Source organism: Oncorhynchus masou, chromosome 29 (genome assembly GCF_036934945.1).
Source record: "Oncorhynchus masou masou isolate Uvic2021 chromosome 29, UVic_Omas_1.1, whole genome shotgun sequence".
NCBI classification, from domain to species: domain Eukaryota; kingdom Metazoa; phylum Chordata; class Actinopteri; order Salmoniformes; family Salmonidae; genus Oncorhynchus; species Oncorhynchus masou.
This window is the reverse complement of record NC_088240.1, coordinates 2222422-2248608: the sequence shown is the minus strand read 5'-3', so window position 1 is coordinate 2248608 and position 26187 is coordinate 2222422. Positions and strand designations below refer to the sequence as shown.

Sequence of the window (26187 nt, the reverse complement as noted above, 5' to 3'; positions counted from 1 at the left end):
CTAGCTACTGTAACGTTGCTAAACAAGCCAGATTGACTAGCGTGCGAGTAATGTCATCTAGCTACTGTAACGTTGCTAAACAAGCCAGATTGACTAGCGCATGGAGTAATGTCATCTAGCTACTGTAACGTTGCTAAACAAGCCAGATTGACTAGCGCATTTGAGTAATGTCATCTAGCTACTGTAACGTTGCTAAACAAGCCAGATTGACTAGCGCATTTGAGTAATGTCATCTAGCTACTGTAACGTTGCTAAACAAACCAGATTGACTAGCGCACGGAGTAATGTTATCTAGCTACTGTAACGTTGCTAAACAAGCCAGATTGACTAGCGTACGGAGTAATGTCATCTAGCTACTGTAACGTTGCTAAACAAGCCAGATTAACTAGCTTACGGAGTAATGTCATCTAGCTACTGTAACGTTGCTAAACAAACCAGATTGACTAGCGTGCGGAGTAATGTCATCTAGCTACTGTAACGTTGCTAAACAAACCAGATTGACTAGCTGTCGGAGTAATGTCATCTAGCTACTGTAACGTTGCTAAACAAGCCAGATTAACTAGCGTATTGAGTAATGTCATCTAGCTACTGTAACGTTGCTAAACAAACCAGATTGACTAGCGTGCGGAGTAATGTCATCTAGCTACTGTAACGTTGCTAAACAAGCCAGATTAACTAGCGTAGTAATGTCATCTAGCTACTGTAACGTTGCTAAACAAACCAGATTGAGTAGCGTGTACGGAGTAATGTCATCTAACTACTGTAACGTTGCTAAACAAGCCAGATTGACTAGCGTGACGGAGTAATGTCATCTAGCTACTGTAGCGTTGCTAAACAAACCAGATTGACTAGCGTACGGAGTAATGTTATCTAGCTACTGTAACGTTGCTAAACAAACCAGATTGACTAGCGTTGGAGTAATGTCATCTAGCTACTTTAACGCTTCTAAACAAACCAGATTGACTAGCGAATGGAGTAATGTCATCTAGCTACTGTAACGTTGCTAAACAAGCCAGATTGACTAGCGTATGGAGTAATGTCATCTAGCTACTGTAACGTTGCTAAACAAGCTAGATTGACTAGCGTACGAGTAATGTTATCTAGCTACTGTAACGTTGCTAAACAAGCCAGATTGACTAGCATACAGAGTAATGTTATCTAGCTACTGTAACGTTGCTAAACAAGCCAGATTGACTAGCGATGGAGTAATGTCATCTAGCTACTGTAACGTTGCTAAACAAACCAGATTGAATAGCGACGGAGTAATGTTATCTAGCTACTGTAACATTGCTAAACAAGCCAGATTGACTAGCGTACGGAGTAATGTTATCTAGCTACTGTAACGTTGCTAAACAAGCCAGATTGACTAGCGTGCATTTGAGTAATGTCATCTAGCTACTGTAACGTTGCTAAACAAGCCAGATTGACTAGCGTACGGAGTAATGTCATCTAGCTACTATAACGTTGCTAAACAAACCAGATTGACTAGCTGCATTGAGTAATGTCATCTAGCTACTGTAATGTTGCTAAACAAGCCAGATTGACTAGCGTGACGGAGTAATGTCATCTAGCTACTGTAACGTTGCTAAACAAGCCAGATTGACTAGCGTGCACGGAGTAATGTCATCTAGCTACTGTAACGTTGCTAAACAAGCCAGATTGACTAGCGTACGGAGTAATGTTATCTAGCTACTGTAACGTTGCTAAACAAACCAGATTGACTAGCGTACGGAGTAATGTCATCTAGCTACTGTAACGTTGCTAAACAAACCAGATTGACTAGCGTGCACGGAGTAATGTTATCTAGCTACTGTAACGTTGCTAAACAAGCCAGATTGACTAGCATACGGAGTAATGTCATCTAGCTAATGTAACGCTAAGCGCATGGAGTAATGTCATCTAGCTACTGTAACGTTGCTAAACAAGCCAGATTGACTAGCGTGCGGAGTAATGTCATCTAGCTACTGTAACGTAGCGTACGGAGTAATTTTATCTAGCTACTGTAATGTTGCGACGGAGTAATGTCATCTAGCTACTGTAACGCTTGCGTACGGAGTAATGTTATCTAGCTACTGTAACGTTGCTAAACAAGCCAGATTGACTAGCGTACGGAGTAATGTTATCTAGCTACTGTAACGCTGCTAAACAAGCCAGATTGACTAGCGTATGGAGTAATGTTATCTAGCTACTGTAACGTTGCTAAACAAGCCAGATTGACTAGCATACAGAGTAATGTCATCTAGCTACTGTAACGTTGCTAAACAAGCCAGATTGACTAGCGTGACGGAGTAATGTTATCTAGCTACTGTAACGTTGCTAAACAAGCCAGATTGACTAGCGTATGGAGTAATGTCATCTAGCTACTGTAACGTTGCTAAACAAACCAGATTGAATAGCGTCGGAGTAATGTTATCTAGCTACTGTAACATTGCTAAACAAGCCAGATTGACTAGCGTCGCGAGTAATGTTATCTAGCTACTGTAACGTTGCTAAACAAGCCAGATTGACTAGCGTACGGAGTAATGTCATCTAGCTACTGTAACGTTGCTAAACAAGCCAGATTGACTAGCGTACGGAGTAATGTCATCTAGCTACTGTAACGTTGCTAAACAAACCAGATTGACTAGCGTACGGAGTAATGTCATCTAGCTACTGTAATGTTGCTAAACAAACCAGATTGACTAGCGTAGGGAGTAATGTCATCTAGCTACCTTAACGTTGCTAAACAAACCAGATTGACTAGCGTACGGAGTAATGTTATCTAGCTACTGTAACGTTGCTAAACAAGCCAAATTGACTAGCGTACGGAGTAATGTCATCTAGCTACTGTAACGTTGCTAAACAAGCCAGATTAACTAGCTTACGGAGTAATGTCATCTAGCTACTGTAACGTTGCTAAACAAACCAGATTGACTAGCGTGCGGAGTAATGTCATCTAGCTACTGTAACGTTGCTAAACAAACCAGATTGACTAGCGTATTTGAGTAATGTTATCTAGCTACTGTAACGTTGCTAAACAAGCCAGATTGACTAGCGCATTTGAGTAATGTCATCTAGCTACTGTAACGTTGCTAAACAAGCCAGATTAACTAGCTTACGGAGTAATGTCATCTAGCTACTGTAACGTTGCTAAACAAACCAGATTGACTAGCGTCACGGAGTAATGTCATCTAGCTACTGTAACGTTGCTAAACAAACCAGATTGACTAACGCACGAGTAATGTCATCTAGCTACTGTAACGTTGCTAAACATGCCAGATTAACTAGCGTACGGAGTAATGTCATCTAGCTACTGTAACGTTGCTAAACAAACCAGATTGAGTAGCGTACGGAGTAATGTCATCTAGCTACTGTAACGTTGCTAAACAAGCCAGATTGACTAGCGTACGGAGTAATGTCATCTAGCTACTGTAATGTTGCTAAACAAGCCAGATTGACTAGCGTTTGGAGTAATGTCATCTAGCTACTGTAACGTTGCTAAACAAGCCAGATTGACTAGCGTACGGAGTAATGTCATCTAGCTACTGTAACGTTGCTAAACAAGCCAGATTGACTAGCGTACGGAGTAATGTTATCTAGCTACTGTAACGTTGCTAAACAAACCAGATTGACTAGCGTATTTGAGTAATGTCATCTAGCTACTGTAACGTTGCTAAACAAACCAGATTGACTAGCGTACGGAGTAATGTTATCTAGCTACTGTAACGTTGCTAAACAAGCCAGATTGACTAGCATACGGAGTAATGTCATCTAGCTAATGTAACGTTGCGTGGAGTAATGTCATCTAGCTACTGTAACGTTGCTAAACAAGCCAGATTGACTAGCGTGCGGAGTAATGTCATCTAGCTACTGTAACGTAGCGCACGGAGTAATTTTATCTAGCTACTGTAATGTTGCGTACGGAGTAATGTCATCTAGCTACTGTAACGCTGCGTACGGAGTAATGTTATCTAGCTACTGTAACGTTGCTAAACAAGCCAGATTGACTAGCGCATTTGAGTAATGTTATCTAGCTACTGTAACGTTGCTAAACAAGCCAGATTGACTAGCGTATGGAGTAATGTTATCTAGCTACTGTAACGCTAAACAAACCAGATTGACTAGCATATGGAGTAATGTCATCTAGCTACTGTAATGTTGCTAAACAAGCCAGATTGACTAGCGTGCGGAGTAATGTCATCTAGCTACTGTAACGTTGCTAAACAAACCAGATTGACTAGCGTACGGAGTAATGTCATCTAGCTACTGTAACGTTGCTAAACAAACCAGATTGACTAGCGTATGGAGTAATGTTATCTAGCTACTGTAACGTTGCTAAACAAACCAGATTGACTAGCGTGACGGAGTAATGTTATCTAGCTACTGTAATGTTGCTAAACAAGCCAGATTGACTAGCGACAGAGTAATGTCATCTAGCTACTGTAACGTTGCTAAACAAGCCAGATTGACTAGCGTCACGGAGTAATGTTATCTAGCTACTGTAACGTTGCTAAACAAGCCAGATTCACTAGCGTACAGAGTAATGTCATCTAGCTACTGTAACGTTGCTAAACAAGCCAGATTGACTAGCGTGCGGAGTAATGTTATCTAGCTACTGTAACGTTGCTAAACAAGCCAGATTGACTAGCGTGCGGAGTAATGTCATCTAGCTACTGTAACGTTGCTAAACAAGCCAGATTGACTAGCGCACGGAGTAATGTCATCTAGCTACTGTAACGTTGCTAAACAAGCCAGATTGACTAGCGATGCGGAGTAATGTCATCTAGCTACTGTAACGTTGCTAAACAAGCCAGATTGACTAGCGTACGGAGTAATGTCATCTAGCTACTGTAACGTTGCTAAACAAACCAGATTGACTAGCGTCACGGAGTAATGTTATCTAGCTACTGTAACGTTGCTAAACAAGCCAGATTGACTAGCGTCACGGAGTAATGTCATCTAGCTACTGTAACGTTGCTAAACAAGCCAGATTAACTAGCTTACGGAGTAATGTCATCTCGCTACTGTAACGTTGCTAAACAAACCAGATTGACTAGCGTCACGGAGTAATGTCATCTAGCTACTGTAACGTTGCTAAACAAACCAGATTGACTAGCGTGCACGGAGTAATGTCATCTAGCTACTGTAACGTTGCTAAACAAGCCAGATTAACTAGCGTGCGAGTAATGTCATCTAGCTACTGTAACGTTGCTAAACAAACCAGATTGACTAGCGTGCGAGTAATGTCATCTAGCTACTGTAACGTTGCTAAACAAGCCAGATTAACTAGCGTGCGGAGTAATGTCATCTAGCTACTGTAACGTTGCTAAACAAACCAGATTGAGTAGCGTACGGAGTAATTTCATCTAGCTACTGTAACGTTGCTAAACAAGCCAGATTGACTAGCGTGCGGAGTAATGTCATCTAGCTACTGTAAGCGTTGCTAAACAAACCAGATTGACTAGCGTGCGGAGTAATGTTATCTAGCTACTGTAACGTTGCTAAACAAACCAGATTGACTAGCGTCATCGAGTAATGTCATCTAGCTACTTTAACGTTTCTAAACAAACCAGATTGACTAGCGTATGGAGTAATGTCATCTAGCTACTGTAACGTTGCTAAACAAGCCAGATTGACTAGCGTATGGAGTAATGTCATCTAGCTACTGTAACGTTGCTAAACAAGCCAGATTGACTAGCGTACGGAGTAATGTTATCTAGCTACTGTAACGTTGCTAAACAAGCCAGATTGACTAGCATACAGAGTAATGTCATCTAGCTACTGTAACGTTGCTAAACAAGCCAGATTGACTAGCGTACGGAGTAATGTTATCTAGCTACTGTAACGTTGCTAAACAAGCCAGATTGACTAGCGTATGGAGTAATGTCATCTAGCTACTGTAACGTTGCTAAACAAACCAGATTGAATAGCGCACGGAGTAATGTTATCTAGCTACTGTAACATTGCTAAACAAGCCAGATTGACTAGCGTACGGAGTAATGTTATCTAGCTACTGTAACGTTGCTAAACAAGCCAGATTGACTAGCGCGGAGTAATGTCATCTAGCTACTGTAACGTTGCTAAACAAGCCAGATTGACTAGCGTGCGGAGTAATGTCATCTAGCTACTATAACGTTGCTAAACAAACCAGATTGAGTAGCGTGCGGAGTAATGTCATCTAGCTACTGTAACGTTGCTAAACAAGCCAGATTGACTAGCGTGCGGAGTAATGTCATCTAGCTACTGTAACGTTGCTAAACAAGCCAGATTGACTAGCGTATGCGGAGTAATGTCATCTAGCTACTGTAACGTTGCTAAACAAGCCAGATTGACTAGCGTACGGAGTAATGTTATCTAGCTACTGTAACGTTGCTAAACAAACCAGATTGACTAGCGTGCGGAGTAATGTCATCTAGCTACTGTAACGTTGCTAAACAAACCAGATTGACTAGCGTATTTGGAGTAATGTTATCTAGCTACTGTAACGTTGCTAAACAAGCCAGATTGACTAGCATACGGAGTAATGTCATCTAGCTAATGTAACGTTGCGTGCACGGAGTAATGTCATCTAGCTACTGTAACGTTGCTAAACAAGCCAGATTGACTAGCGTTTGAGTAATGTCATCTAGCTACTGTAACGTAGCGTACGGAGTAATTTTATCTAGCTACTGTAATGTTGCGTACGGAGTAATGTCATCTAGCTACTGTAACATTGCGTACGGAGTAATGTTATCTAGCTACTGTAACGTTGCTAAACAAGCCAGATTGACTAGCGTACGGAGTAATGTTATCTAGCTACTGTAACGTTGCTAAACAAGCCAGATTGACTAGCGTATGGAGTAATGTTATCTAGCTACTGTAACGTTGCTAAACCAACCAGATTGACTAGCATATGGAGTAATGTCATCTAGCTACTGTAATGTTGCTAAACAAGCCAGATTGACTAGCGTATCTAATGTCATCTAGCTACTGTAACGTTGCTAAACAAACCAGATTGACTAGCGTACGGAGTAATGTCATCTAGCTACTGTAACGTTGCTAAACAAACCAGATTGACTAGCGTACGGAGTAATGTCATCTAGCTACTGTAACGTTGCTAAACAAGCCAAATTGACTAGCGTATGGAGTAATGTTATCTAGCTACTGTAACGTTGCTAAACAAACCAGATTGACTAGCGTACGGAGTAATGTTATCTAGCTACTGTAACGTTGCTAAACAAGCCAGATTGACTAGCGCAGGAGTAATGTCATCTAGCTACTGTAACGTTGCTAAACAAGCCAGATTGACTAGCGTACAGAGTAATGTCATCTAGCTACTGTAACGTTGCTAAACAAGCCAGATTGACTAGCGTCACGGAGTAATGTTATCTAGCTACTGTAACGCTAAACAAGCCAGATTGACTAGCGTATGGAGTAATGTCATCTAGCTACTGTAATGTTGCTAAACAAACCAGATTGAATAGCGTGCGGAGTAATGTTATCTAGCTACTGTAACGTTGCTAAACAAGCCAGATTGATTAGCGTATGGAGTAATGTTATCTAGCTACTGTAACGTTGCTAAACAAGCCAGATTGACTAGCGTACGGAGTAATGTCATCTAGCTACTGTAACGTTGCTAAACAAGCCAGATTGACTAGCGTACGGAGTAATGTCATCTAGCTACTGTAACGTTGCTAAACAAACCAGATTGACTAGCGTCGGAGTAATGTCATCTAGCTACTGTAATGTTGCTAAACAAGCCAGATTGACTAGCGTGCACGGAGTAATGTCATCTAGCTACTGTAACGTTGCTAAACAAGCCAGATTGACTAGCGTACGGAGTAATGTCATCTAGCTACTGTAACGCTGCTAAACAAGCCAGATTGACTAGCGTGGAGTAATGTTATCTAGCTACTGTAACGCTTGCTAAACAAACCAGATTGACTAGCGTGCGGAGTAATGTCATCTAGCTACTGTAACGTTGCTAAACAAACCAGATTGACTAGCGTACGGAGTAATGTTATCTAGCTACTGTAACGTTGCTAAACAAGCCAGATTGACTAGCGTGGGAGTAATGTCATCTAGCTAATGTAACGCTTGCGCACGGAGTAATGTCATCTAGCTACTGTAACGTTGCTAAACAAGCCAGATTGACTAGCGTACGGAGTAATGTCATCTAGCTACTGTAACGAGCGTGCGGAGTAATTTTATCTAGCTACTGTAATGTTGCTGCATTTGAGTAATGTCATCTAGCTACTGTAACGCTATGCGTACGGAGTAATGTTATCTAGCTACTGTAACGTTGCTAAACAAGCCAGATTGACTAGCGTGCGAGTAATGTTATCTAGCTACTGTAACGTTGCTAAACAAGCCAGATTGACTAGCGTATGGAGTAATGTTATCTAGCTACTGTAACGTTGCTAAACAAACCAGATTGACTAGCATATGGAGTAATGTCATCTAGCTACTGTAACGTTGCTAAACAAGCCAGATTGACTAGCGTATCGAGTAATGTCATCTAGCTACTGTAACGTTGCTAAACAAACCAGATTCACTAGCGTGGAGTAATGTCATCTAGCTACTGTAACGTTGCTAAACAAACCAGATTGACTAGCGTATGGAGTAATGTTATCTAGCTACTGTAACGTTGCTAAACAAACTAGATTGACTAGCGCATTTGAGTAATGTCATCTAGCTACTGTAACGTTGCTAAACAAACCAGATTGACTAGCGCATCGAGTAATGTTATCTAGCTACTGTAACGCTGCTAAACAAGCCAGATTGACTAGCGTGCGGAGTAATGTCATCTAGCTACTGTAACGTAGCCGCACGGAGTAATGTTATCTAGCTACTGTAACGCTAAGCGCACGGAGTAATGTCATCTAGCTACTGTAACGCTATGACGGAGTAATGTTGTCTAGCTACTGTAACGTTGCTAAACAAGCCAGATTGACTAGCGTGCGAGTAATGTTATCTAGCTACTGTAACGTTGTTAAACAAGCCAGATTGACTAGCGTATGGAGTAATGTTATCTAGCTACTGTAACGTTGCTAAACAAACCAGATTGACTAGCGTACGGAGTAATGTTATCTAGCTACTGTAACGTTGCTAAACAAACCAGATTGACTAGCGTATGGAGTAATGTTATCTAGCTACTGTAACGCTGCTAAACAAACCAGATTGACTAGCGTACGGAGTAATGTTATCTAGCTACTGTAACGTTGCTAAACAAACCAGATTGACTAGCGTACGGAGTAATGTCATCTAGCTACTGTAACGTTGCTAAACAAACCAGATTGACTAGCGTACGGAGTAATGTCATCTAGCTACTGTAACGTTGCTAAACAAGACAGATTGACTAGCGTACGGAGTAATGTCATCTAGCTAATGTAACGTTGCGTACGGAGTAATGTCATCTAGCTACTGTAACGTTGCTAAACAAGCCAGATTGACTAGCGTACGGAGTAATGTCATCTAGCTACTGTAACGTAGCGTAGGAGTAATTTTATCTAGCTACTGTAATGTTGCGTACGGAGTGATGTCATCTAGCTACTGTAACGTTGCGTACGGAGTAATGTTATCTAGCTACTGTAACGTTGCTAAACAAGCCAGATTGACTAGCGTGCGGAGTAATGTTATCTAGCTACTGTAACGTTGCTAAACAAGCCAGATTGACTAGCGTATGGAGTAATGTTATCTAGCTACTGTAACGTTGCTAAACAAACCAGATTGACTAGCATATGGAGTAATGTCATCTAGCTACTGTAACGTTGCTAAACAAGCCAGATTGACTAGCGTACGGAGTAATGTCATCTAGCTACTGTAACGTTGCTAAACAAACCAGATTCACTAGCGCACGGAGTAATGTCATCTAGCTACTGTAACGTTGCTAAACAAACCAGATTGACTAGCGTATGGAGTAATGTTATCTAGCTACTGTAACGTTGCTAAACAAACTAGATTGACTAGCGTACGGAGTAATGTCATCTAGCTACTGTAACGTTGCTAAACAAACCAGATTGACTAGCGTACGGAGTAATGTTATCTAGCTACTGTAACGTTGCTAAACAAGCCAGATTGACTAGCGTCACGGAGTAATGTCATCTAGCTACTGTAACGTAGCGTACGGAGTAATGTTATCTAGCTACTGTAACGTTGCTAAACAAACTAGATTGACTAGCGTCTAATGTCATCTAGCTACTGTAACGTTGCTAAACAAACCAGATTGACTAGCGTATCGGAGTAATGTTATCTAGCTACTGTAACGTTGCTAAACAAGCCAGATTGACTAGCGTACGGAGTAATGTCATCTAGCTACTGTAACGTTGCTAAACAAACCAGATTGACTAGCGTACGGAGTAATGTTATCTAGCTACTGTAACGTTGCTAAACAAGCCAGATTGACTAGCGTATGGAGTAATGTCATCTAGCTACTGTAACGTTGCTAAACAAGCCAGATTGACTAGCGTATGGAGTAATGTCATCTAGCTACTGTAATGTTGCTAAACAAACCAGATTGAATAGCGTACGGAGTAATGTTATCTAGCTACTGTAACGTTGCTAAACAAGCCAGATTGATTAGCGTACGGAGTAATGTTATCTAGCTACTGTAACGTTGCTAAACAAGCCAGATTGACTAGCGTACACGGAGTAATGTCATCTAGCTACTGTAACGTTGCTAAACAAGCCAGATTGACTAGCGTCGGAGTAATGTCATCTAGCTACTGTAACGTTGCTAAACAAACCAGATTGACTAGCGTACGGAGTAATGTCATCTAGCTACTGTAATGTTGCTAAACAAGCCAGATTGACTAGCGTCACGGAGTAATGTCATCTAGCTACTGTAACGTTGCTAAACAAGCCAGATTGACTAGCGTATGGAGTAATGTCATCTAGCTACTGTAACGTTGCTAAACAAGCCAGATTGACTAGCGTACGGAGTAATGTTATCTAGCTACTGTAACGCTAAACAAACCAGATTGACTAGCGTACGGAGTAATGTCATCTAGCTACTGTAACGTTGCTAAACAAACCAGATTGACTAGCGTACGGAGTAATGTTATCTAGCTACTGTAACGTTGCTAAACAAGCCAGATTGACTAGCGTGCGGAGTAATGTCATCTAGCTAATGTAACGTTGCAAGTAATGTCATCTAGCTACTGTAACGTTGCTAAACAAGCCAGATTGACTAGCGTATGGAGTAATGTCATCTAGCTACTGTAACGTAGCGTAAAGTAATTTTATCTAGCTACTGTAATGTTGCGTACGGAGTAATGTCATCTAGCTACTGTAACGTTGCGTGCGGAGTAATGTTATCTAGCTACTGTAACGTTGCTAAACAAGCCAGATTGACTAGCGTGCGGAGTAATGTTATCTAGCTACTGTAACGTTGCTAAACAAGCCAGATTGACTAGCGTATGGAGTAATGTTATCTAGCTACTGTAACGTTGCTAAACAAACCAGATTGACTAGCATATGGAGTAATGTCATCTAGCTACTGTAACGTTGCTAAACAAGCCAGATTGACTAGCGTTTGGAGTAATGTCATCTAGCTACTGTAACGCTTGCTAAACAAACCAGATTCACTAGCGTATTGAGTAATGTCATCTAGCTACTGTAACGTTGCTAAACAAACCAGATTGACTAGCGTATGGAGTAATGTTATCTAGCTACTGTAACGTTGCTAAACAAACTAGATTGACTAGCGTACGGAGTAATGTCATCTAGCTACTGTAACGTTGCTAAACAAACCAGATTGACTAGCGTGCACGGAGTAATGTTATCTAGCTACTGTAACGTTGCTAAACAAGCCAGATTGACTAGCCAGAGTAATGTCATCTAGCTACTGTAACGTGGCGTGCACGGAGTAATGTTATCTAGCTACTGTAACGTTGCTAAACAAACTAGATTGACTAGCGTGCGGAGTAATGTCATCTAGCTACTGTAACGTTGCTAAACAAACCAGATTGACTAGCGTGCACGGAGTAATGTTATCTAGCTACTGTAACGTTGCTAAACAAGCCAGATTGACTAGCGTGCACGGAGTAATGTCATCTAGCTACTGTAACGTTGCTAAACAAACCAGATTGACTAGCGTAGTAATGTTATCTAGCTACTGTAACGTTGCTAAACAAGCCAGATTGACTAGCGTACGGAGTAATGTCATCTAGCTACTGTAACGTTGCTAAACAAGCCAGATTGACTAGCGTATGGAGTAATGTCATCTAGCTACTGTAATGTTGCTAAACAAACCAGATTGAATAGCGTGCGGAGTAATGTTATCTAGCTACTGTAACGTTGCTAAACAAGCCAGATTGATTAGCGTACTGTTATCTAGCTACTGTAACGTTGCTAAACAAGCCAGATTGACTAGCGTACACGGAGTAATGTCATCTAGCTACTGTAACGTTGCTAAACAAGCCAGATTGACTAGCGTATGGAGTAATGTCATCTAGCTACTGTAACGTTGCTAAACAAACCAGATTGACTAGCGTACGGAGTAATGTCATCTAGCTACTGTAACGTTGCTAAACAAGCCAGATTGACTAGCGTACGGAGTAATGTTATCTAGCTACTGTAACGTTGCTAAACAAGCCAGATTGACTAGCGTATGGAGTAATGTCATCTAGCTACTGTAACGTTGCTAAACAAGCCAGATTGACTAGCGTATTTGAGTAATGTTATCTAGCTACTGTAACGTTGCTAAACAAACCAGATTGACTAGCGTCGGAGTAATGTCATCTAGCTACTGTAACGTTGCTAAACAAACCAGATTGACTAGCGTACGGAGTAATGTTATCTAGCTACTGTAACGTTGCTAAACAAGCCAGATTGACTAGCGTGTGTCATCTAGCTAATGTAACGTTGCGTGCACGGAGTAATGTCATCTAGCTACTGTAACGTTGCTAAACAAGCCAGATTGACTAGCGTACGGAGTAATGTCATCTAGCTACTGTAACGTAGCGTGCACGGAGTAATTTTATCTAGCTACTGTAATGTTGACATCTAGCTACTGTAACGTTGCGTACGGAGTAATGTTATCTAGCTACTGTAACGTTGCTAAACAAGCCAGATTGACTAGCGTATTTGAGTAATGTTATCTAGCTACTGTAACGTTGCTAAACAAGCCAGATTGACTAGCGTATGGAGTAATGTTATCTAGCTACTGTAACGTTGCTAAACAAACCAGATTGACTAGCATATGGAGTAATGTCATCTAGCTACTGTAACGTTGCTAAACAAGCCAGATTGACTAGCGTGCGGAGTAATGTCATCTAGCTACTGTAACGTTGCTAAACAAACCAGATTCACTAGCGTCGGAGTAATGTCATCTAGCTACTGTAACGTTGCTAAACAAACCAGATTGACTAGCGTATGGAGTAATGTTATCTAGCTACTGTAACGTTGCTAAACAAACTAGATTGACTAGCGTGGAGTAATGTCATCTAGCTACTGTAACGTTGCTAAACAAACCAGATTGACTAGCGTTAATGTTATCTAGCTACTGTAACGTTGCTAAACAAGCCAGATTGACTAGCGTACGGAGTAATGTCATCTAGCTACTGTAACGTAGCGTTAATGTTATCTAGCTACTGTAACGTTGCGTGCACAGAGTAATGTCATCTAGCTACTGTAACGCTTGCGTAGTAATGTTGTCTAGCTACTGTAACGTTGCTAAACAAGCCAGATTGACTAGCGTACGGAGTAATGTTATCTAGCTACTGTAACGTTGTTAAACAAGCCAGATTGACTAGCGTATGGAGTAATGTTATCTAGCTACTGTAACGTTGCTAAACAAACCAGATTGACTAGCGTACGGAGTAATGTTATCTAGCTACTGTAACGTTGCTAAACAAACCAGATTGACTAGCGTATGGAGTAATGTCATCTAGCTACTGTAACGTTGCTAAACAAACCAGATTGACTAGCGTACGGAGTAATGTTATCTAGCTACTGTAACGTTGCTAAACAAACCAGATTGACTAGCGTACGGAGTAATGTCATCTAGCTACTGTAACGTTGCTAAACAAACCAGATTGACTAGCGTACGGAGTAATGTCATCTAGCTACTGTAACGTTGCTAAACAAACCAGATTGACTAGCGTATGGAGTAATGTCATCTAGCTACTGTAACGTTGCTAAACAAACCAGATTGACTAGCGTACGGAGTAATGTCATCTAGCTACTGTAACGTTGCTAAACAAACCAGATTGACTAGCGTACGGAGTAATGTCATCTAGCTACTGTAACGTTGCTAAACAAGCCAAATTGACTAGCGTATGGAGTAATGTCATCTAGCTACTGTAACGTTGCGTACGGAGTAATGTCATCTAGCTAATGTAACGTAGCGTACGGAGTAATGTCATCTAGCTAATGTAACGTAGCGTACGGAGTAATGTCATCTAGCTAATGTAACGTTGCGTACGGAGTAATGTCATCTAGCTACTGTAACGTAGCGTACGGAGTAATGTCATCTAGCTACTGTAACGTAGCGTACGGAGTAATGTCATCTAGCTACTGTAACGTAGCGTACGGAGTAATGTCATCTAGCTAGTATTAGAGCTCTGAGATTCGGCTGAAAAGCAGCACGTCGTTGGATCTTAACCTCTTGAAACTCTAGGGGCGCTATATCATTTTTGGATGAAAAACGTTCCCGTTTTAAACAAGATATTTTGTCACAAAAAGATGCTCGACTATGCATATAATTGATAGCTTTGGAAAGAAAACACTCTGACGTGTCCAGAACTGCAAAGATATTTTCTGTGCGTGCCCTAGAACGTGAGCTTCAGGCAAAACCAAGATGTGACGGCATCCAGGAAATGAGCAGGATTTTTGAGGCTCTGTTTTCCATTGTCTCCTTATATGGCTGTGAATGCGAGAGGAGTAAGTCTGCCCTTTCTGTCGTTTCCCCAAGGTGTCTGCAGCATTGTGACGTATTTGTAGGCATATCATTGGAAGATTGACCATAAGAGACCACATTTACCAGGTGTCCGCCTGGTGTCCTGCGCCGAAATTGGTGCGCAAAAGTCAGCTGCAAGTATTTTTCCACGGAATTCAGAGGAGAATGCAGGCTTCCACGAACGATATATCAATGAAGAGATATGTGAAAAAAACACCTAGAGGATTGATTCCAAACAACGTTTGCCATGTTTCGGTCGATATTATGGAGTTAATTCGGAAAAAGTTTGACGTTGTAGGTGACTGAATTTTCGGTTCGTTTCGGTAGCCAAATGTGATGTACAAAACGGAACGATTTCTCTTACACACAGACGCTTTCGGGAAAAACTGCGCATTTGGTATGTAACTGAGAGTCTCCTCATTGAAAACATCCGAAGCTCTTCAAAGGTAAATGATTTTATTTATTTGGTTATCTGGTTTTTGTGAAAATGTTGCGTGCTAAATGCTACTCAAAATGCTAAGCTAGCTTAGCATACTCTTACACAAATTAGTCAATTTCTATGGTTCAAAAGCATATTTTGAAAATCTGAGATGACAGTGTTGTTAAGAAAAGGCTAAGCTTGAGAGCAGGCGCATTATTTTCATTTTATTTGCGATTTTCAGAAATCGTTAACGTTGCGTTATGCTAATGAGCCTGAGGCTTTCATCACGATCCTGGATCCGGGATGGGGAGTTTCAACAGGTTAACGGACAGAAATTAGCATGTGGGAGTGATAAATTATACATTTGATAAAAGCCGTTGCACCTACAAACTCAGTCAATCAGACAGTTTATAAGTCCAATGGTCACTTTATGTACACTATAGTCTCGTTTTAATCATTGCTTCTAGAATTTGAGCTAAAATATACAATATCATAAAGTGGGTACAAAACAAGAACAACACTAACTAGAACTACCAGAACATAACTACACATCACATACAATCACCGACAAGGACACAAGGGGAAACAGAGGGTTAAATACACAACATGTAGTTGATGGGATTGGAACCAGGTGTGAAGCAAGACAAGACAAAACCAATGGAAAATGAAAAATGGATCAGCGATGGCTAGAAGGTCGGTGCCGTCGACCGCCGAACAAGGAGAGGGCCCGACTTCGGCGGAAATCGTAACGGCCATACTATTGTGGGGGCGATACATACCATCTAGATATATTTATATACCGAACTCGCTCTAATATTTCAGACATTTTTTTTAGTTTTTGAATTATGTGTGTTATGTTATTGTATATTACTGTACTGTTGGAGCTAGAAACATAAGCATTCCACTGCACCCGCGATAACATATTCAAATCTTTGGATGCGACCAATACACTTTGTAAGAGCCGTTTTGTAAGAGCTAATAGTTTTACAGTCTATTGATAGTAATACATATGTTATTTTACACCCAGAAGACAGTATGGTACAGTGTCAGTGTGTAGGCCCAAGATACTGTAGTGTCAGTGTGTAGGCCCAAGATACTGTAGTGTCAGTGTGTAGGCCCAAGATACTGTAGTGTCAGTGTGTAGGCCCAAGATACTGTAGTGTCAGTGTGTAGGCCCAAGATACTGTAGTGTCAGTGTGTAGGCCCAAGATACTGTAGTGTCAGTGTGTAGGCCCAAGATACTGTAGTGTCAGTGTGTAGGCCCAAGATACTGTAGTGTCAGTGTGTAGGCCCAAGATACTGTAGTGTCAGTGTGTAGGCCCAAGATACTGTAGTGTCAGTGTGTAGGCCCAAGATACTGTAGTGTCAGTGTGTAGGCCCAAGATACTGTAGTGTCAGTGTGTAGGCCCAAGATACTGTAGTGTCAGTGTGTAGGCCCAAGATACTGTAGTGTCAGTGTGTAGGCCCAAGATACTGTAGTGTCAGTGTGTAGGCCCAAGATACTGTATGTTTTCTGTATCTTCTAGTTATTACTGTCTGTAGGCTGACCTGCTGTAGAAGTCTGTAAAGGTCCTGCGGACAGGGAACCCAGCCCTGCGGATCTTCACGGTCTCCAACATCCCAGAATACCTCAGCTGGTTCAGGACCACTTCTGGGTCAAACATGTTGGCGTTCTGAGAAGTAAAAAAACAACAATGACATGTGTCAGGTGACATAAGCAGACTGTCAAGGTGACACAACAAAATGCTGACTACACTGGTACTCATTTATACCAGGTGCCAGCACCTTATGATGTTAGCACCACTTGTCGCTTCAAGGAGAGGGATTGGTAGAGGACAAGGGAGGGGACAAGGAAGAGGGATTGGTAGAGGACAAGGAGAGGGATTGGTAGAGGACAAGGGAGGGGACAAGGAGAGGGATTGGTAGAGGACAAGGGAGGAGACAAGGAGAGGGATTGGTAGAGGACAAGGGAGGGGACAAGGAGAGGGATTGGTAGAGGACAAGGGAGGAGACAAGGAGAGGGATTGGTAGAGGACAAGGAGAGGGATTGGTAGAGGACAAGGGAGGGGACAAGGAGAGGGATTGGTAGAGGACAAGGGAGGGGACAAGGAGAGGGATTGGTAGAGGACAAGGAGAGGGATTGGTAGAGGACAAGGAGAGGGATTGATAGAGGACAAGGAGAGGGATTGGTAGAGGACAAGGAAGAGGGATTGGTAGAGGACAAGGAGAGGGATTGGTAGAGGACAAGGAGAGGGATTGGTAGAGGACAAGGAGAGGGATTGGTAGAGGACCAGGAAGAGGGATTGGTAGAGGACAAGGGAGGGGACCAGGAAGAGGGATTGGTAGAGGACAAGGAGAGGGATTGGTAGAGGACAAGGGAGGGGACAAGGAGAGGGATTGGTAGAGGACAAGGGAGGAGACCAGGAAGAGGGATTGGTAGAGGACAAGGGAGGGGACAAGGAGAGGGATTGGTAGAGGACAAGGAGAGGGGACAAGGAAGAGGGATTGCTGCCATGCTAGGGACAGGGACAAGGGAGAGGGATTGCTGCCATGCCAGGGACAGGCGACAAGGTGAGACATGGTAGTGATTGGCACTGGGGACTCTGTGAGAACATGTGCCTCTGAAACAGTAACCTTCTGTAACCCAAACCTCTCAGAGGACAATGAGAACAGTGATCATGCCTTGTTAACCATGAACGCCTTGTGCCAGTTCCAGAAGGAAATGAATCTATTGGCAACGCACTTCATCATGTGTTAAATGTCAATAGGAAAGTTGTTTTGTTTTCCACTGCGGAGACATAGTGGAACCAGTTCTACAGCCCCTCGCTGACCTCTCTTCTCTCCCTCCACAGCAGCAGTCAGCAGGTCAGTAGTGCAACAATGGCCCACACACAACCAACTGCAGCTGTGGCGGGCCAACCCTAACCCCTCACCTCTGACCTGGGCTGGAAGAATGTTCTGGCAGAGGGGCGTTGTTACAGAGGCACAAAGAGAGCCCTCACGGACCCATGGAAGGCCCCGGAACACTCAACACACTCAGAGCCCTCACGGACCCATGGAAGTGCCCGGAACACTCAACACACTCAGAGCCCTCACGGACCCATGGAAGGCCCCGGAACACTCAACACACTCAGAGCCCTCACGGACCCATGGAAGGCCCCGGAACACTCAACACACTCAGAGCCCTCACGGACCCATGGAAGTGCCCGGAACACTCAACACACTCAGAGCCCTCACGGACCCATGGAAGTGCCCGGAACACTCAACACACTCAGAGCCCTCACAGACCCATGGAAGGCCCCGGAACACTCAACACACTCAGAGCCCTCACGGACCCATGGAAGTGCCCGGAACACTCAACACACTCAGAGCCCTCACGGACCCATGGAAGTGCCCGGAACACTCAACACACTCAGAGCCCTCACGGACCCATGGAAGTGCCCGGAACACTCAACACACTCAGAGCCCTCACGGACCCATGGAAGTGCCCGGAACACTCAACACACTCAGAGCCCTCACGGACCCATGGAAGTGCCCGGAACACTCAACACACTCAGAGCCCTCACGGACCCATGGAAGTGCCCGGAACACTCAACACACTCAGAGCCCTCACGGACCCATGGAAGTGCCCGGAACACTCAACACACTCAGAGCCCTCACAGACCCATGGAAGGCCCCGGAACACTCAACACACTCAGAGCCCTCACGGACCCATGGAAGTGCCCGGAACACTCAACACACTCAGAGCCCTCACGGACCCATGGAAGTGCCCGGAACACTCAACACACTCAGAGCCCTCACGGACCCATGGAAGTGCCCGGAACACTCAACACACTCAGAGCCCTCACGGACCCATGGAAGTGCCCGGAACACTCAACACACTCAGAGCCCTCACGGACCCATGGAAGGCCCTGGAAGCTCTAGTCAATCAGCCGACATCCGCATAGAGGTTGTTTTGGCGTGTCAGAGGTGGAACTGGGTTAGAGCTGTCAGATCTACAAGTGGCTCCTGGCATTATACCTAAAGCAGACATTGCCATTCTATACAGTGCATTTGGAAAGTATTCAGACCCCTTGACTTTTTCCATATTTTGTTACGTTACAGACTTATTCTAAAATGGATTAAATAAATGGTCAGCAATCTACACACAATACCCCATAATGAAAAAGAAAAAACAGGATTTGAGAAATTTTAGCAAATGTATCAAAAATAAAAAACAGAAATACCTTATTTACATAAGTATTCAGACCCTTTGCCTTGAGACTCAAAATTGAGCTCAGGTGCATCCTGTTTCCATTGATCATCCTTGAGATGTTTCTATAACTTGATTGGAGTCCACCTGTGGTAAATTCAATTGATTGGACATGATTTGGAAAGACATACACCTGTCTTTATAAGGTCCCACAGTTGACAGTGCATGTCAGAGCAAAAACCAAGTCATGAGGTTGAAAGATTTGTCCGTAGAGCTCCGAGACAGGATTGTGTCGAGGCACAGATCTGGGGAAGAGTACCACAACATTTCTGCAGCATTGAAGGTCCCCAAGAACCCAGTGGCCTCCATCATTCTTAAATGGAAGAAGTTTGGAACCACCAAGATCCTTCCTAGAGCTGGCCGCCCGGCCAAACTGACCAATCAGGGAGAAGGGCCTTGGTCAAGGAGGTGACTAACAACCCAATGGTCACTCTGACAGAGCTCTAGAGTTCCTAGAAGGACAACCATCTCTGCAGCACCCCACCAATCAGGCCTTTATGGTAGAGTGGCCAGATGGAAGCCACTCCTCAGTAAAAGGTACATGACAGCCCGTTTGGAGTTTGCCAAAAGGCACCTATTGATCAAATCAAATCAAATGTATTTATATAGCCCTTCTTACATCAGCCCTATATCCTCTGGTCTGATGAAACCAAGATTGAACTCTTTGGCCTGAATGCCAAGCGTCATGTCTGGAGGAAACCTGGCATCATCCTTACGGTGAAGCATAGTGGTGGCAGCATCATGTTGTCGGTATGTTTGTCAGCAGCAGGGACTGGGAGACGAGTCAGGATCGAGGCAAAGATTAATGGAGAAAAGTACGGAGCGATCCTTGATGAAAACCTTCTCCAGAGTGCTAAGAACCTCAAACTGGGGCGAAGGTTTACCTTCCAACAGGACAACGACCTTGTTCATGTTGTGGTGAGTACTGAATGACCCACCTTGTCCATGCTGGTGTGAGTACTGAATGACCCACCTTGTCCATGCTGGGGTGAGTACTGAATGACCCACCTTGTCCATGCTGGGGTGAGTACTGAATGACCCACCTTGTCCATGCTGGGGTGAGTACTGAATGACCCACCTTGTCCATGCTGGGGTGAGTACTGAATGACCCACCTTGTTCATGTTGTGGTGAGTACTGAATGACCCACCTTGTTCATGTTGTGGTGAGTACTGAATGACCCACCTTGTCCATGCTGGGGTGAGTACTGAATGACCCACCTTGTTCATGTTGGGGTGAGTACTGAATGACCCACCTTGTCCATGTTGTGGTGAATACTGAATGACCCACCTTGTCCATGCTGGGGTGAATACTGAATGACCCACCTTGTTCATGTTGTGGTGAGTACTGAATGACCCACCTTGTTCATGTTGTGGTGAATACTGAATGACCCACCTTGTCCATGCTGGGGTGAGTACTGAATGACCCACCTTGTCCATGCTGGGGTGAGTACTGAATGACCCACCTTGTCCATGCTGGGGTGAGTACTGAATGACCCACCTTGTCCATGCTGGGGTGAGTACTGAATGACCCACCTTGTCCATGTTGTGGTGAATGCTGAATGACCCACCTTGTCCATGCTGGGGTGAATACTGAATGACCCACCTTGTTCATGTTGGGTTTGATGCAGCGCACAAAGAAAGGGTTGGAGGCACTCAGAGTGTTCATCAAGGAATGGAGAGAGTCCTGCAGAAACACAACAACACATCTAGATATGGGATCAGAAACACAACAACACATCTAGATACGGGATCAGAAACACAACAACACATCTAGATACGGGATCAGAAACACAACAACACATCTAGATACGGGATCAGAAACACAACAACACAACACAACACCACATCTAGATACGGGATCAGAAACACAACAACACATCTAGATACGGGATCAGAAACACAACAACACATCTAGATACGGGATCAGAAACACAACAACACATCTAGATACGGGATCAGAAACACATCTAGATACGGGATCAGAAACACAACAACACATCTAGATACGGGATCAGAAACACAACAACACATCTAGATACGGGATCAGAAACACAACAACACATCTAGATACGGGATCAGAAACACAACAACACATCTAGATACGGGATCAGAAACACAACAACACATCTAGATACGGGATCAGCAACACATCTAGATACGGGATCAGAAACACAACAACACATCTAGATACGGGATCAGAAACACAACAACACATCTAGATACGGGATCAGAAACACAACACCACATCTAGATACGGGATCAGAAACACAACAACACATCTAGATACGGGATCAGAAACACAACAACACATCTAGATACGGGATCAGAAACACAACAACACATCTAGATACGGGATCAGAAACACATCTAGATACGGGATCAGAAACACAACAACACATCTAGATACGGGATCAGAAACACATCTAGATACGGGATCAGAAACACAACAACACATCTAGATACGGGATCAGAAACACAACAACACATCTAGATACGGGATCAGAAACACAACAACACATCTAGATAAGGGATCAGAAACACATCTAGATACGGGATCAGCAACACATCTAGATACGGGATCAGAAACACAACAACACATCTAGATACGGGATCAGCAACACATCTAGATACGGGATCAGAAACACAACAACACATCTAGATACGGGATCAGAAACAACACCACATCTAGATACGGGATCAGAAACACAACAACACATCTAGATACGGGATCAGAAACACATCTAGATACGGGATCAGAAACACAATAACACATCTAGATACGGGATCAGAAACACATCTAGATACGGGATCAAAAACACATCTAGATACGGGATCAGAAACACAACACCACATCTAGATACGGGATCAGAAACACAACAACACATCTAGATACGGGATCAGAAACACAACAACACATCTAGATACGGGATCAGAAACACAACAACACATCTAGATACGGGATCAGAAACACATCTAGATACGGGATCAGAAACACAACAACACATCTAGATACGGGATCAGAAACACAACACCACATCTAGATACGGGATCAGAAACACAACAACACATCTAGATACGGGATCAGAAACACAACAACACATCTAGATACGGGATCAGAAATGCATCTAGATACGGGATCAGAAACACATCTAGATACGGGATCAGAAACACATCTAGATACGGGATCAGAAACACATCTAGATACGGGATCAGAAACACATCTAGATACGGGATCAGAAACACAACAACACATCTAGATACGGGATCAGAAACACAACAACACATCTAGATACGGGATCAGAAACACATCTAGATACGGGATCAGAAACACAACAACACATCTAGATACGGGATCAGAAACACAACAACACATCTAGATACGGGATCAGAAACACAACAACACATCTAGATACGGGATCAGAAACACAAGTCAAGACAATACCTATCATATAATAGACTACTCCAGGGGAAGTCAAGACAATACCTATCATATAATAGACTACTCCAGGGGAAGTCAAGACAATACCTATCATATAATAGACTACTCCAGGGGAAGTCAAGACAATACCTATCATATAATAGCCAAGAGGATTCCATCAGGCTGAATAGTAAAGGATAAAGGTTAATTTAGCATGTGGGTGGCTAGAGGTCATCCCTGAACTGAGAGCTGACGGTTGGTTAGGGTTAGAGGTCAGGGGTCATGAATAGTGGTCCTCACCCCGAACTGAGAGCTGACGGTGGGTTAGGGTTAGAGGTCAGGGGTCATGAATAGTGGTCCTCACCCTGAACTGAGAGCTGACGGTGGGTTAGGGTTAGAGGTCAGGGGTCATGAATAGTGTGACTCACCCTGAACTGAGAGCTGACGGTGCGTTAGGGTTAGAGGTCAGGGGTCATGAATAGTGGTCCTCACCCTGAACTGAGAGCTGACGGTGGGTTAGGGGTCAGGGGTCATGAATAGTGGTCCTCACCCTGAACTGAGAGCTGACGGTGGGTTAGGGTTAGAGGTCAAGGGTCATGAACAGTGTGACTCACCCTGAACTGAGAGCTGACGGTGGGTTTGGGTTAGAGGTCAGTGGTCATGAATAGTGGTCCTCACACTGAAATGAGAGCTGACGGTGGGTTAGGGGTCAGGGGTCATGAATAGTGGTCCTCACCCTGAACTGAGAGCTGACGGTGGGTTAGGGTTAGAGGTCAAGGGTCATGAACAGTGTGACTCACCCTGAACTGAGAGCTGACGGTGGGTTTGGGTTAGAGGTCAGTGGTCATGAATAGTGGTCCTCACACTGAAATGAGAGCTGACGGTGCGTTAGGGTTAGAGGTCAGGGGTCATGAATAGTGGTCCTCACCCTGAACTGAGAGCTGACGGTGGGTCAGGGGTCATGAACAGTGGTCCTCACCCTGAACTGAGAGCTGACGGTGCGTTAGGGTTAGAGGTCAGGGGTCATGAATAGTGGTCCTCACCCTGAACTGAGAGCTGACGGTGGGTTAGAGGTCAGGGGTCATGAACAGTGGTCCTCACCCTGACCTGAGAGCTGACGGTGGGTTAGGGGTCAGGGGTCATGAACTGTGGTCCTCACCCTGAACTGAGAGCTGACGGTGGGTTTGCGTCTGGCCGTCCCCATCTTCAGGGTCTCCTCTCCGTTCCTGCTCCCGACACGCTCAAACAGGTCATAGATGAAGTCATGCCTGAAGGACATAAACCACAGTCCTTTACATTAAACAAACAAATGCCTTCAACTGAAATGTGTCTTCCTCATTTAACCTGAACCAGAGAGGTACAGGGATGGGGGGGGGGCTGCCTTAATCGACGTCCATGTCATCAGTACCCAGAGAGCGGTTGTTTTTTGGGACTGCCGGCTTGGGATTTGAACCAGTGACCTTTCGGTTACTGGCCCAATGCTCTTAGCCAGGCTTTCTCAAACTCAACCCTGGGCCCTCCCCTTCCCTTCGTGCAGATGTTGGTTTCTGTCCCAGCACTACACAGCTGATTCAAACAACCAAAGCTTGATGATGAGTTGGTTATTTGAAATCAGCTGTGTAGTTTTAGGGTACCCAGGGGTGGGGGAAACCCTGGTCTAGACTACCTGCTAACGGTAATGGACATCGTGTATACCTGCTGTCTTTAAGCATGTTTAAGATGTCATCTCTGAAGGTGTCCCTGTTCTTCTGGAGGATCCCTCTGACGTCATACAGAACCTGGTCAAAAGAAACAGGTAGAGGAACAGACAGACCAGAGGCATGTCGCCGTACGTTCAGTTAGTACTGTACATTACATTAGCTGTACATGAAGAGAATGATCGCTAGTCTCCTCAAGTCTGTCAAAGCTGTGGCTGAGACTCACTGAGAGAGAAGGGATGGTGTGAACAAAGCGGAGAGCACCTGGGGGCAGTGTTAATACTGTCACCTGTTGAGAGTTACTGAGCCCTGGCCTTAACAGGAGAAGATTCCTCACTAGAATAATGAGGGCACAGAGGGATCAGGGGGGGGGGGGACAGAGGGATCAGGGGGACAGAGGGAACGGGGGGACAGAGGGATCAGGGGGACAGAGGGAACAGGGGGACAGAGGGATCAGGGGGGGATCAGGGGGACAGAGGGATCGGGGGGACAGAGGGATCAGGGGGACAGAGGGAACAGGGGGACAGAGGGATCAGGGGGGGGATCAGGGGGCAGAGGGAACAGGGGGACAGAGGGATCAGGGGGGACAGAGGGATCAGGGGGGACAGAGGGATCAGGGGGGACAGAGGGAACAGGGGGACAGAGGGATCAGTGGGGACAGAGGGATCAGGGGGACAGAGGGATCAGGGGGGGGGGGGCAGAGGGAACGGGGGACAGAGGGATCAGGGGGGACAGAGGGATCAGTGGGGACAGAGGGAACAGGGGGACAGAGGGATCAGGGGGGACAGAGGGATCAGGGGGGACAGAGGGATCAGGGGGGGGACAGAGGGAACGGGGGGACAGAGGGATCAGGGGGGAGGGGCAGAGGGAACGGGGGGACAGAGGGATCAGGGGGGACAGAGGGATCAGGGGGGACAGAGGGATCAGGGGGGACAGAGGGAACAGGGGGGACAGAGGGATCAGGGGGGACAGAGGGAACAGGGGGGGCAAATTAACACTAATCTGGAATATGGTCTCACTAGATCTGGAATAAGGTCTCACTAGATCTGGATTAAGGTCTCACTAATCTGGAATAAGGTCTCACTAATCTGGAATATGGTCTCACTAGATCTGGAATAAGGTCTCACAATATCTGAAATAAGGTCTCACTAGATCTGGAATAAGGTCTCACTAATCTGGAATAAGGTCTCACTATATCTGGAATAAGGTCTCAGCATTGTATTACTATATCAAGTAATCATTATAAAACAGTTAGACTAGATATGTTATAATTTATATAGAATATAATGAAGGATGTGACTCTCTCCTCTGAAGTAGAGGCCTTCCAGATAACAGAGGAGGCAGCAGGGGAGAGGGGTTCTAGGGAGAGGAGGGAGAGGAGGGAGGGACCAGAATCATGGCTCCTACGCTGAAGTAGGTGTCAATTAGCCAACCTCCCCTTCTCACCCCCGTCTCTCCCCTTCTCACCCCCGTCTCTACCTCTTCTCCCCCTCTCTGTGCCTTGATCAATGAAAAGGAAAGAGAATGGGAGGAAAAAGGGAG

General features: G+C 44.3%; 1 protein-coding gene across 1 annotated transcript in view; it reads right to left on the bottom strand.

Annotated features, from left to right (window-relative positions):
* LOC135521387 (unconventional myosin-X-like) overlaps positions 1-26187 on the bottom strand; it is a 314073-nt gene that overhangs the window by 118050 nt on the left and 169836 nt on the right. Inside the window, 4 exon segments of the mRNA XM_064947288.1 lie at positions 16827-16951; positions 21134-21214; positions 24108-24216; positions 24644-24726. Coding sequence (XP_064803360.1) covers positions 16827-16951; positions 21134-21214; positions 24108-24216; positions 24644-24726 — 398 coding nt within the window.